Source organism: Erythrolamprus reginae, chromosome 1 (genome assembly GCF_031021105.1).
Source record: "Erythrolamprus reginae isolate rEryReg1 chromosome 1, rEryReg1.hap1, whole genome shotgun sequence".
In the NCBI taxonomy this organism is placed as follows: Eukaryota; Metazoa; Chordata; class Lepidosauria; order Squamata; family Dipsadidae; genus Erythrolamprus; species Erythrolamprus reginae.
This window is the reverse complement of record NC_091950.1, coordinates 83,818,305-83,832,269: the sequence shown is the minus strand read 5'-3', so window position 1 is coordinate 83,832,269 and position 13,965 is coordinate 83,818,305. Positions and strand designations below refer to the sequence as shown.

At 40.3% G+C, this 13,965-nt stretch overlaps 1 protein-coding gene and 1 non-coding gene across 3 annotated transcripts in view; one reads left to right on the top strand and one right to left on the bottom strand.

Annotated features, from left to right (window-relative positions):
• The window catches only part of KNL1 (kinetochore scaffold 1), a 41,758-nt gene extending 33,494 nt beyond the window's left edge, over positions 1-8,264 (bottom strand). Inside the window, exons 1-5 of one of the 2 annotated variants that reach the window (XM_070756865.1) lie at positions 7,997-8,264; positions 4,591-4,643; positions 3,099-3,138; positions 2,269-2,328; positions 707-768 (exon numbers count right to left, since the gene is read on the bottom strand). In XM_070756865.1, the coding sequence (XP_070612966.1) occupies positions 707-768; positions 2,269-2,328; positions 3,099-3,138; positions 4,591-4,625 (197 nt within the window). In that variant the 5' untranslated portion in view covers positions 4,626-4,643; positions 7,997-8,264. The remainder of the gene's footprint in view (positions 1-706; positions 769-2,268; positions 2,329-3,098; positions 3,139-4,590; positions 4,644-7,996) is intronic. The other variant, XM_070756874.1, reaches the window with a different exon arrangement.
• Positions 8,265-8,524: 260 nt separating this feature from the next.
• Positions 8,525-8,606, top strand: TRNAS-GCU (transfer RNA serine (anticodon GCU)). The gene has a single exon. It is a non-coding gene; the product is annotated as a tRNA-Ser (tRNA).
• Positions 8,607-13,965: the final 5,359 nt, after the last annotated feature.

Sequence of the window (13,965 nt, the reverse complement as noted above, 5' to 3'; positions counted from 1 at the left end):
ATGCAACTTGTAAACCAAACACCTTCTAAATCAGGAGTGTTAAACTCATGTTCCACAGGCCAGATGCAACATCTGCTAGCCCCCCCCCCAGTTCTGCTAGCCCCCCCCAGTATAGCGAAGGAAAAAAGTCTGATATGTCATGTGATGCTGTTGCGTATTTGACACCCCTACTCTAAATCATCTTTTCTCCTTGGATTCCATATAGTTTCACAGCTATACTGTATTACCCAATCTTGCAGTCAGCCCTGACTTTGAACTAACCTGCACTCTATTTCAAATTGATTCTATTCAGTATCTGGAAAGTTGCTTTCACCAAGTCATTTTTGGGCATAAACCAAGACTCTTTGGAAAATATTACATCTGCTTTAAACAATTGGACTGCATATCCTAATCTATATATTTTATTTACTTTTGAATTGCTAGTATTAAATGACTTAAATGTTAGCAATTCAACTACATATTAAATATCTGTAAATGAAGACAACTTATTCTTCTTTAGTACTTAAGAGATTCTTCTTTAGGATTCCTTTTCTTTTTTTGTACTAAATTAAGCAATATTTATATTTAAAATAATTGAAAGATTTCAGTACAACTTCTTGAAGAATATTATGTAGCTGCTATCTGCGGAGAGGGGAGGCATACAAATCTAAATAATAAATGAAATAAATAAATAAAATATATTGAAATGCTTTTTCAATAAACTCACCTTATCTTCTCTGCAAAACTCACCCGTCTGGATTTTTTCTGATGTTTCTCCATATTATATTCCTATATATGCACCACAAATTAAATTCAAAGGCAAGAAATCCGAAATGAGTAACAAGACATATAACTTGCTGTCTATATCTAAGCATACTTTAAAGGATGGGTATATCTGTAATATTTAATCATATGTAAGATTTCCTCTTGGTCTTGGCATGTAAATGGCCTGTGCAGCACAATTCCACACTACTAGAATTCATTCTCAAGCAAGGGGTCTGATAAGCAATGTACAGTATTTTAAAATTTTCTTGGCATGTAAATGTGCTGTTTGCAGTACAGTTCATCAGGAGTGGGAAAAACACAATGTTTCTGACTATTCTGGGAGTGGCCTTTAGTTTTCTAGAAGCACATCTTCCAAATCTGGAAATGGTTCACTGTGTTCTAGTTGTGATTGGAGTCTGAAATAAGCAAAAAAAAATTACCGTATATGCTCTTCCTGTTTGGCATTTTTTCCAGAGAAAAAAATGAATTTTCTATAGCACTAGAACAGAGTTTTAAAAATAATTGCAATCAAGGTGTGTGCTTAAGGACCATGATGGCTGGTAGAATAAAATTCAAGTTATATTATGGAATAACATTGTACAATATTCGCCTAACATTGTAGCTTCATCCTAAATAAACTTCCCTGGAAGTGTATCTCATTATCTTCAGTTGAATTTTTCCCACATAAACTTGTCACATTATTTTCTTTTGTAATTACTATAACCTATTGCTGTGGTTGGCTTCAAGCTAGCTCCTGTAGCTGGGGATTTTGATGTAGAACAGTGGGAGTCATCTGTTTACAGAAGACCAGTCTGGTTGCAGCCAGATGCCTCAGATAGCAAAGCAGAATCACAGGCAGAGGAAGGCAGTGAGAAGGAAGAGATAGACAGGGGAATGGGTTCAGCCAGCCCACCAGCTAAATGGTCCTCGGACTCAGAAGGGGAAGACGTCATGAATAATCCTATCGTGAATCCCTGTGTGAGGAGGACCTTGGGAAGGCAGGAGCAGCTGCGCAAGCGTAGAAACAAATAATAGAGCACAGCTGTTAAGTATTAATGACACTGCTGAAACCCTGATAAAAAAGGGAGGGTTGGAGTGCTTAGCGTGGGTGTTTATTGTTGGCATTTGGAAGAAAGAAGATTGTTGCAGCGTGGTTGCATTTTGGTTTGGATTTCTGTGAACTCTCTGACACTCAAGCAGGAAAGGCTGTGCGGATTTGAGTGTGGAATTCTGACTTTATGAACTCATAAATCACCAATTGTTCTGGCAGAAGCCTAAACGTATCAGGTGGACTTTTGAATGAGTAACCCTGACCTTCTGGACTTGTAAATCAGTATTGGTCTTGCATTCAAACAGGTGTTTAGCTTTTGTATATAAAAGACTTTCTTGGTTTATGCTCTCCTGTCCTGTGTTTGACTTATTTCTGTGCTTGTGGGTGGCTAGTAGTAGTAGCCAGGAAGAACACCTATAAAATATGGTTTTTCAAAAATAAGACTCTTCCAACCAAGAAATGCTAGTGCTTACCTGAGTAAATTCATTTCCTGTGCCTAACTCACAAAGAGGTGATCGGGGAATTTTTAAAATCTAAAAAGAAGATATAGTTCAGAAAATAATGTTCACATTGCCAAGTTAATTTCTGAAGGAAGCAGTTGTTTTCATGATAGGTACATTGATTTTAACATATAGTATAGAACTATAGCTTATCTCTATTATTTGGCCTCTCTGTTCCAAGAATGCATTTACCAGCAGGATATGTCTTAAATAGTCCAATTATTGTCATCAAAATAGCAAGCCATTTTGGAAAATTTCAAAGAGTGGATTCAAAATGGATTCTAATATGCTTCAACTATTTTAGAAATGTCCTGAATGTCATGTCTTATAGATATACCAAAAAACAAAATACTAATTCACATCTTACTAGTAAGCTTATAATAAACGGAATATTTCAGCTAACATCCAAATAATACATGCTAATGCACACACACACACACACACACACACAGCTTTTATTATTTTTACAAGTAACTCAAGGTGGCAAATATATCCAATATGCCTTCCTCCTATTTTCCCCACAACAACCCTGTGAGGTGGATTGGATTGAGAATGAGTGACTGGCCCAAAGTCACCAAGCCTGTTTTTCATGTCTAAGGCAGGACGTGAACTCATGGTCTCCTGCTTTTTAGTTTGGTGCCTTAACTAGACTTAGGTAATAATATAAATACTAATATCAATCTCAATCTCAATATCTTTTCAATAAATTGTTCATGTTATAATGTAATACTTTTTTATATCACTTATTATAAAATAACATTTTTTTCTTGCACAAGGAAAATATACCAGTAAATTATACATACTGATGAAATTCTTCTTTTATTTGTGCCATTTGTAAAGTCTCTAAAATGATGGGGGGAAAAAACAATGAAAGCTAATATTCATTATTACCAACAGAATGTTTAGGAATACATGTATAAACTTATAACATAAAAATAGTTACTATTTCAAAAGATAAAATAAAAACAGCATTTAAAAATTAAGAAAGAGCTATAACCACATTATTATGAACGACGGGGTGGACAAAAAATTGGAAACACTTGACTTTTTGGCATCATGTTTGAACATGTTCAAATCAATCAAAACTTGACATATTTAAATGTTTTTTAAAATTCGGTTACTTGATATGTTTTTTAAACTACCTTTTTTTTTTTACAGAAATTTAAAGAAATTGATTATAACCTTCTAGAAATGGCAGACCTCTCAGACTTTCAAAGAGGCCAAATTGTTGGTGCTTGAATGGCAGGCGCTAGCTAGTGTAACAGAAAGTGCCCGAATGTTTGGCGTTTCAAGAAGCAATGTCTCAAAAGTAATGGCTGCTTTTGAAAGAGAAGGGAAAACATCCTCAGTCAAGCACAGGTCTGGTCGAAAGTCGAAGTTGTCTGAGAAAAGACCATCGGACTACTCTAAAGCGAATTGTTAGAGTGGATCGCAAGACCGCAGCTCCTAAAATCACTGCAGAGCTCAATAGACACGGACAGAACCCAGTTTCTCCAAAAACTGTTCGAAGGGAGCTTCACAAATCTGGATTCCACGGAAGAGCTGCAATTAGAAAACCTCTGCTTTCAACGACAAATGTTTCAAAACGTTTAGAGTGGTGTAGAAACCACCAGAACTGATCCCTCGAGCAGTGGCAAAATGTAATTTTCTCTGATGAATCGTCATTTACCCTTTTTCCAACCTCTGGTCATGTTTACGTTTGGAGACAGCCAAAAGAATCATTTCATCCAGACTGCCTTCTCCCAACCGTCAAACATGGTGGGGGTTCAGTGATGATCTGGGGTGCTATTTCTTAGAAATCCGCCAGGCCAATGATTTCCCTTCATGGAAGAATTAACAGCCATCACTATTTAGGAATTTTGGCCGGCCAAATTCATCCTATGGTTCAATAACTGTTTCCAGAGGGGGATGCCATCTTTCAAGATGATAATGCACCAATCTATAGAGCAAGAATTGTTAAAGAATGGCACGAGGAACATTCTAATGAAGTTAAGCATATCATCTGGCCACAACGATCACCAGATCTCAACATTATTAAGCATTTATGGTCAATTTTAAAGAACTGGTGGGTGCTTTAACTGAAGAATGGGCTAAAATTCCTTTGGAAACAATTCACAATTTATATGAATCAATACCTCGGAGAATTGAGCCTGTATTTGCCACAAAAGGTGGACCAACACCATATTAAAAGATATTTTAATGATTTTTCAAGGTGTTTTCATTTCTTTGTCCACCCCCTACATAGAGTAAGAAAAACTCATCAGAGAAAAGGCCTCTACTAGAAGCTCAACTTACTTCTCCTCATTCATCTCAGCATACGTCCTGTCCATTTTGGAAGCCTCTGGTGTCTGCAGTATTAGTCAAAACACAATGGGACATTAATTAAATCAAAATACAATGGAAAAGCTCAAGCTACCTTTTTCAAAGCTGGAAACAATATAAATGCACCTTGTATAATACAAGGTAAATGAGAAAATATTTTTGGCTGTCAGTGACCTAACAAACAGCACCCTGAGAGAAAAAAACTAAAAAACTGAAATTACTGAATTACTGGAATTGAATTTTAGCAAATAAGCTTTACTGCCTTGAACACAGAGCACCAAAGTTAATCAAGCATGTATTTATACAGTAGAGGTAGTCCTCGGCTTATGACCACAATTGAGCCCCAAACCTGTTGTCAAGTGAGACATTTGTTAAGTGAGTTGTGCCCCATTTTACGACCTTTCTTGCCACAGTTTCTATGTGAATCCCTGCAGCCGATGATACCCTGTTTCCCCGAAAATAAGTCACCCCCGAAAGTAAGACATGGGAGAGGTTTTGTAGAATTGCCTAATATAAGGCATCCCCTGAAAATAAGACGTAGGAGATGTTTCATTTTGCAAATCTGGAAGCGCAGCTCCATCTGGAGCGCAGTGTCCTTCCCCAAAAGGAGGACCACCAAGTACATCTGCTTCTCCTACTTTGGATGGGCCAAGGGCTGTTTGGGGAAACCTTTTGAATACAGGATAAAACAGACTCTTCGGCATTTCTGCCTTGGTTTGCCAGGGAACTAATTAACTAATTTACTTATTTATTTATTTATTTAAATTTGCATGCCACCCAACTCCCCAAAAACTCTTGGTGGCTCACAACCAAAACAAAAAAAATCTAATCTTACGTAGCTTCTTCTCTGGCAACATTGAATTGCTATCCAGGGCATACAAAACATTTGTCGGACCAATTCTAGAATACTGTTCACCGGTCTGGAACCCGCATTGCATGTGACATTAATACAATCGAGAGTCCAGAAATATTTCACAAGAAGAGTCCTTCACTCCTCCGCTTGCAACAAAATACCTTACTCCACCAGACTTGAAATACCTGCGATTAGACAATTTACAACTACGTTGCCTCCGAACTGATCTAAATGTACTGTAGTTCATAAAATCATATACCAAAATGTCCTTCTTGTTAATGACTACTTCACTTTCAACTGCAACAATTCACGAGCACATAACAGATTCAAACTAAATACTGTATAAACAGCTCCAAACTCGACTGCAGAAAATACGACTTCAGCAATAGATTAATGCCTGGAATGCACTACCTGACTCTGGTTTCTTCCCCAGCCAACCCCCAAAATCTTTAACCTTAGATTGTCTACAGTAGACCTCTCCCCTTTTCAAAGAGGTCTGTAAGGGTCGTGCATAAGCGCATCATTTTGTCTACCATCCCCTTCTTGTACATGTTTGACAAACAAATAATTTTTAAAAAAACAAGACATACAATATTAATAATAAACAATCTCACTGGTGTCCTTCAATCTCCAAAGACCACGGTATCACGCTCTGGACTCCCCAGATGCAGGGGTAGGCAAAGTGGGCTCTTCTATGACTTGTGGACTTCATTTCCCAGAATTCCTGAGCCAATCATCCTAGTTCAGGAATTCTGGGAGTTGAAGTCCACATGTCATAGAAGAATCAAGTTTGCCTACCCCTGTGGGCCCAGATCATATGAAGCCGGGGTAGGTTAGTATGGAGGATAGACTCCTCCATACATAGACTAAAAAACCAATATAAAAACTGTTTAAAACCCACAGTAAAATAACCACACGTGCCATTTTATACCTGGCATAAGAGGGGGGTGGGGGGATGTCGCGGATTCCCAGCGACCAGTTAGGTCCCACAAAGTCAGCCTTCTCCAGGTCCCATCAACTAGACCAGTGATGGTGATCCTTTTTTCCCTTGGGTGCCGAAAAAGTGTGTGTGAGTGCTATCGCACATGCGTGAGCTTCCCTGGAGCTGGGGAAGGGTAAAATGCCCTCCCGTCCCCCACCAGAGGCTGTCTGGAAGCCAAAAACGCCCTCCCAGAGCCTCTGTGTGAGCCAAAAATCAGCTGGCCAGCACAGACATGCACATTGCTAGGGCAATGGCTCACGTGCCAGGAGATATGGCTCCATGTGCCACCTGTAGCAGTCATGCCATAGGTTCGCCATCACTGAACTAGACAATGTCGTTTGGCGGGACCTAGGGGAAGAGCCTCCTCTGTGGAGGCCCCAGCCCTCTGGAATCAGCTCCCCCAGAGATTCGTACTGCCCCCACCCTTCTCACCTGTAAAAGCTTAAAGACCTATCTGTGCCGTCAGGATTGGGGCCATTAGACCCTTCTTCCCCTGTTCAACAAACGTACTGTAGTATGTTTTGCAATGTGAATGGGAATGAATGACTGTAAATGTTAATAGAGTTTTAAAGTTTGTCTAGTAAAATTAATTGGATTTTTAGATTTGTACACTGCATGTTGCTTGCTATGTTGTGAGCCGCCCTGAGTCCTCGGAGAGGGGCGGCATACAAATCCAATCAATCAATCGATGGCAAGGATATCTCCGGGACCGCCTCCTGCTGCACGAATCCCAGCGACCAGTTAGGTCCCACAGAGTAGGCCTTCTCCGGGTGCCGTCAACTAAACAATATCATTTGGCAGGGCCCAGGGGAAGAGCCTTTTCTGCGGCGGCCCCGACCCTCTGGAACCAGCTCCCCCGGGAGATCAGAATTGCTCCCACCCTCCTTTTGTAAGCTCCTTAAAACCCACCCCTGTGGTCAGGCATGGGGGAATTGAGATACTCCTTTCGCCCTATGCCTATACAATTTATGCATGGTATGGTTGTGTGTATGTTTGGTTTTTAATAAGGGTTTTTAGTTATTTTAAATATTAGATTTGTCATATGCTGTTTTATTATTGTTGTTAGCCGCCCCGAGTCTACGGAGAGGGGCGGCATACAAATCTAATAAATTAAATAAATAAATAAATAAATAGTCCCGCGAAGAAACGCAGGGTATGGCCGGAGGATAAGACCGCAGAAACTCAACTACGGTCAAACCCTCTCTAAATGAAGGCGAGGGTTCTCGCTCGGGCTGAAGTAAAGCTCTCTTCTTCTTTACTCCCAACTTACAACCAGGAGTTACTGCTCCTGGTTGTAAGTTGGGTGGGCCGCGGGGCAGTTGAGGAGAGGAAACCTTTGACAGAAAAAGGGGAGGGAAAGATTGAGGGGGTGGCCTGGTTCGGAAGCTCTTAAGAAAATGGAGTCAGCCGAGGCGGATTTTCGGCTGCCTTCCACGGCTTAGTCCTGAGGAAAGGGGGGTTGGGGGCGCGGTCGGAGGGGGGGGGGAAGAGTCGGGAAAACGAAGGGTTCGCTCAGACGAGCCTTCGAGGAAAACCAGCCTCACCTAAATCGTAAACTCGCCCCCGACCGACCATACACCGGTTTCCTTAGGCCAAACACCGAGACTTCCTTCCACCGCGGGTCCCTTTTTCCCGTTGTCAGGCTTGGTTGACTTTCCCAGCCGTCGTTGCCTGAGCTTGAAAAAAGCACCGAGGCCGCCAACCGCCGTCGGATTTAAACCAACCGCCTGGCTTCACGCATGCGCCGTCGCCTCGAATGAGCCTGCAGGCTCTTTTCCATCATGGCGGCTTCTTCTCTGTCGTGCTCCACCCCCGTGTGGCCACCAGCGTTCTAAGCCGAACTAATGTGGGGGGGGGGGGGTGTTGTTGAGGGGAGGGAGAGAAGGAGGAATGGCAAAAATCTTAGCAAAATACTTTTTAGAATTCTGACGGTTTGTCGGGTCTCGGCACGAAACGCTATCTGTCGAGTTGCCGCCGCTTGGTAGCAAAAACCAACAGAACAAACGATGAATAGGAGGCAGTCATCGGTAGGAATCGTTTCTTATAAGGTTGGAGAGAGGCTAGGCTTCCGCGACGAGGTGGCCGAGTGGTTAAGGCGATGGACTGCTAATCCATTGTGCTCTGCACGCGTGGGTTCGAATCCCATCCTCGTCGTTGTGTTTGTTTTTACTTCACCAGCTTTTATAAAATATCTCATATATATTATATACTGTATACTGTATATATACTGTACTGTATATGCTTTTAGAAAAACAACATATCGTGCTGTCACGTATTTGAATTAATTCCTGTTACTGTACAATTAACAAAAACGAACGCTACAAGTAACCCTCACCAAAAGAAATAAATTGTACATGAAAAGTGAATACTGAAAATCAGGCATTTATTCATTTTTTTCCCCTAGGAAAAGCTGGACTAGTTATTCAATTTTTCCATGACAACAGTCATTTCAAAGATTGAGAGTGTACACATTTCATCTTTCATACACATCAATAAACTCCTTATTTTTAGAATATAGCCAATTGATTTATCCAACTCTTAAAACAACCCTGGGAAGTTTACAAGTCACATACATCAACTTCTAAACAGTACACATTTCATCTTAGAATAAACATCTCCATAGAACCTCTCAAATCACTTCTTAGAATTATTTCAGCTCTGAGAGTTTCCATGAGTTTTGGATTCCTCTTTCGAGATAGCTCTTGCTGGTAGATTTTTGGTTTATTTTAAGTTTTAAAATACAGCTCATTCTACACGCTTGACATCTTAATCAGTTTAAATTAGGCTAGCATAGTTTATGTTGTGATATTATTGTTGTTGTTATTATTATTATTATTATTATTATTATTATGTCAACACAACACAGCAAACGAGATCACTATGCTGGGTTTTGTATTTCATCACCAGTCGGACGCTTCCCAAGCACCTAGGACTGTGTGATGTAGCAGCAAATTATATCTGCCCATCCCAGTAAAGCAGCCTTTTGCAATTGACAGATGGAGATTTTGTCAATTCTGATGGTTTTCAAATTGTTTTCTATTATTATTATTATTATTATTATTATTATTATTATTATTATTATTATTATTATGAAAATACTTGCTCAACATCCTGGCTCAGTGGTTCTCAACCTGGGGGTCGGGACCCTTTTGGGGGTCGAATGACCGTTTCACAGGGGTCACCTAAGACCAAGGGTCCCCAAACTTGGCAGCTTTAAGACTTGTGGACTTCAATTCCCAGAATTCTCCAGCCAGCTTAGCTGGCTGGAGAATTCTGGGAATTGAAGTCCACAAGTCTTAAAGTTGCCAAGTTTGGAGACCTCTGCCTAAGACCATGGGGAAAATACAAATTTGCCATGGTATTAGGAACTAAAGCTTCTATTCTGGCGCCTTGGAACATATTTTTACAATCCGACCAATCAGATGTTTACAATGGGGATACTCTGACTATCTTGCCAATCAGCTTAAAGCTCTGTTGGGAAAATAGGCGCTAGACTTATGGTTGGGGGTCACCACAACATGAGGAACTGTACTAGTTAAGACACCAACTAGAGGGGAGAATATTCTAGATTTAGTTTTTACAAATGGGAATTGGGTTTCAGAGGTCAAGGTGGGAGAAAATTTAGGTTGCAGTGACCATCTATGTTTGTGGTTTGATGTAAAAACTGATTGTGAGCAATCCTATACTGCAACCAAAGTATTGGATTTCAGAAAAACAAATTTTAATGCAATGGGGGAATATTTAAATAATGAATTAAAGGGGAGGGATAAAATGGCAGGAGCGAGCACCCAGTGGACTGTATTAAAAAAGGCCATCTTAAAAGCCACAAGACTTTATGTAAAGCAAATAACTAAAGGTAAAAGGAAGAAGAAACCACTATGGTTTAGCAATGATGTAAGGGCTATAGTCAATGAAAAAGAGGCTGCCTATAGGAGGTATAAAGAGTCTGGAAGTATAGCAGATCAGATAGAGAGGTGTATAAAATGAGACAGAAGGAGGCGAAACAGATAATATATGCTGCTAAAGCCTCAAAAGAGGAAGAAATTGCAAAATCTGTAAAGAAGGGGGATAAAACCTTCTTCAGATATATTAGTGATAGGAAGAAGAAAAACTGCAGCATCACAAAGCTTAGTACCGGGAATAATACATGCATTGATGGGAATAAGGAAATCGCTGACCATTTCAATAGCTACTTCTGTTCAGTTTTCTCAAGACACCTTACAAAATAATACTATAGAGGGATATAGCATTGCTTCCAGCTGTACGGATTCAGCTCCAGTGATCTTAGAAGCCGATGTCTTAGAAGAACTTGAACGATTAAAGATAAATAAGGCAATGGGTCCAGATGGCATCCACCCCAGAGTTCTTAAAGAACTCAGATCTGTCATTGCTACCCCGCTGACTGATTTGTTTAACCAATCCCTGTTAACAGATGTTCCTGAGGATTGGAGAATGGCCAGTGTTGTGCCTATCCACAAGAAGGGCAGTAGAGAAGAAGCTGGTAACTACAGGCCAGTTAGCTTGACATCAGTTGTAGTTAAAATGATGGAGACTACTCAAAAAGAGGATAAACCAGCACCTAAAAAACAATAACTTATTGGACCCAAATCAACATGGCTTTACTGAAGGCAAATCATGTCAGACTAATCTCATTGATTTCTTTGACTATGTCACAAAGGTGTTGGATCAAGGTGGTGCCATGGATATTGCCTATCTGGACTTCAGCAAAGCCTTTGATACAGTTCCACATAAAGAGCTGATAGATAAATTAGTGAAGATTGGACATAATCCCTGGATAGTTCAGTGGATTTCAAGCTGGCTGAAGCATAGACATCAGAGTTATTGTTAATGGTGAGTATTCTGAGCAGAGACAGGTTACAAGCGGTGTGCCACAAGGGTCTGTTCTGGGTCCTATTCTTTTTAATATGTTTGTGAGTGACATAGGGGAAGGTCTGGTAGGGAAGGTTTGCCTATTTGCCGATGACTCTAAAATGTGCAATAGGGTTGATATTCCTGGAGGGGTCTGTAATATGGTAAATGATTCAGCTTTACTAGATAAATGGTCAAAGCAATGGGAACTGCAGTTTAATGTTTCCAAATGTAAAATAATGCACTTGGGGAAAAGGAATCCTCAATCTGAGTACTGCATTGGCAGTTCTGTGTTAGCAAAAACTTCAGAAGAGAAGGATTTAGGGGTAGTGATTTCTGACAGTCTCAAAATGGGTGAGCAGTGTGGTCGGGCGGTAGGAAAAGCAAGTAGGATGCTTGGCTGCATAGCTAGAGGTATAACAAGCAGGAAGAGGGAGATTGTGATCCCCTTATATAGAGCGCTGGTGAGACCACATTTGGAGTACTGTGTTCAGTTCTGGAGACCTCACCTACAAAAAGATATTGACAAAATTGAACGGGTCCAAAGACGGGCTACAAGAATGGTGGAAGGTCTTAAGTATAAAACGTATCAGGAAAGACTTAATGAACTCAATCTGTATAGTCTGGAAGACAGAAGGAAAAGGGGGGACATGATCGAAACATTTAAATATGTTAAAGGGTTAAATAAGGTCCAGGAGGGAAGTGTTTTTAATAGGAAAGTGAACACAAGAAGGGGACACAATCTGAAGTTAGTTGGGGGAAAGATCAAAGGCAACATGAGAAAATATTATTTTACTGAAAGAGTAGTAGATCCTTGGAACAAACTTCCAGCAGACGTGGTTGGTAAATCCACAGTAACCGAATTTAAACATGCCTGGGATAAACATATATCCATTGTAAGATAAAATACAGGAAATAGTATAAGGGCAGATTAGATGGACCATGAGGTCTTTTTCTGCCGTCAGACTTCTATGTTTCTATGATGATAATAATAATAATACTCATAATACTACTAATTATTATTATTACTACTGCCTTGGAATCAACAAACTTCTAGATCAGTGATGGCGAGCCTATGGCATGAGGAGCCATATCTGCTGGCATGTGACCCGTTGCCCTAACTCAGCTCCAATATGCATGTGTTTGCTGACCAGTTGCATAGAGGCTGTGGGAGGGCATTTTGGGTTTCCAGAGAGCCTCCATGGGGATGGGGGAGGATGTTTTTACCCTCTCCTGGCTCCAGGGAAGTCTTTGGAGCCTGGGGAGGGCAAAACACAAACCTACTGGACCCCCCAGAAGTTGGGAAACACCACAATCTTATATTCATTTCCCAAAGTTGTTTCCCCAGACTATTTTCAATGATCTATTAAATTTATTATTATTTATTAGATTTGTATGCTGCTCTTCTCCGAACTCGGGGCGGCTCACCAGAGTTGTATCCTCGGCATTGTAAACTCAGCTACTTGTACAAGTTCCCCCAACCTTTCTAGCTTTATGGACTGAGGGGGGGGGGATTGTTCTTTGTGATGCTGGCATGTGCAGGCCTGTTGCATGTGCAAATGGGAGTACACACTCACCCGCTGCTTGTGCAAGTGGTGTGTATGAACATGCTCGCCCACTAGCCCAGTTCCGACCATCTCACAGCCCAGTAATGGGCGACCATCTGGGAGTTAGGACCCCCTGCTCTATCAGTATCACTTATTAACCTGCATTATATACAGTGTTGCCTCGATTTCCCCTGGGGATGTGTTCCAAGACCACCCGCGAAAGTTGAATTTCCGCGAAGTAGAGATGCAGAAGTAAATACACCATTTTTGGCTATGGACAGTATCACAAGCCTTCCATTAACACTTTAAACCCCTAAATTACCATTTCCCATTCCCTTAACAACCATTTACTCACCATTATTACTGGTACTCACCATTGAATAAGACACTTAGTGATCCTGATATTTATAAACATAATTATTAACAATAATTATTTTTTTTATTTATTTGCAAAAATTATTAGTTTGGCGATGACATATGACATCATCGGGTGGGAAAAACAGTGGTATAGGAAAAAAACGCGAAATATTTTTTAATTAATATTTTTTGAAAAACCGTGGTATAGGCTATTCGCGAAGTTCAAACCCGCGAAAATCGAGGGAACACTGTACTTAGAAATAGTCAATTCTTCAAACAATACTTTTCTGAGAATACAGGTATTCATTTTGTAAGATAATGTGAGCAAATGTGTAATACTCCTATGACAGCCTGAGACTTACTCTTGAATTCCTTGAGTAGTCCTAATTTTTCTCTCGTAAAGTTCATGAGTCAGAAATTACAAGCGTATATGTGTGTATACAGTATTTCCCCCTATGCTTACCTTCATAATTGCAGAGCTGAATGGTGTTACTAGCCATCCAGAGATTTCCAGCATGCTTTCAATTTTACTGAGCTAAATCAATGACATTTCTGAACTCCATTTTTGCCATCTTATTATTTATGAAAGTGATCACAGACATTAGTATAAATAGAAATCTTAATGGGATTCCTGTTTTTCTGTTGGAATGGTCACACTATATAGAACACTTATGAAAAATATTGTGGAAAATATCCCATTGTATTCCTCCTGCCAAAGTGAGGGTCTGCAGTTACACCTC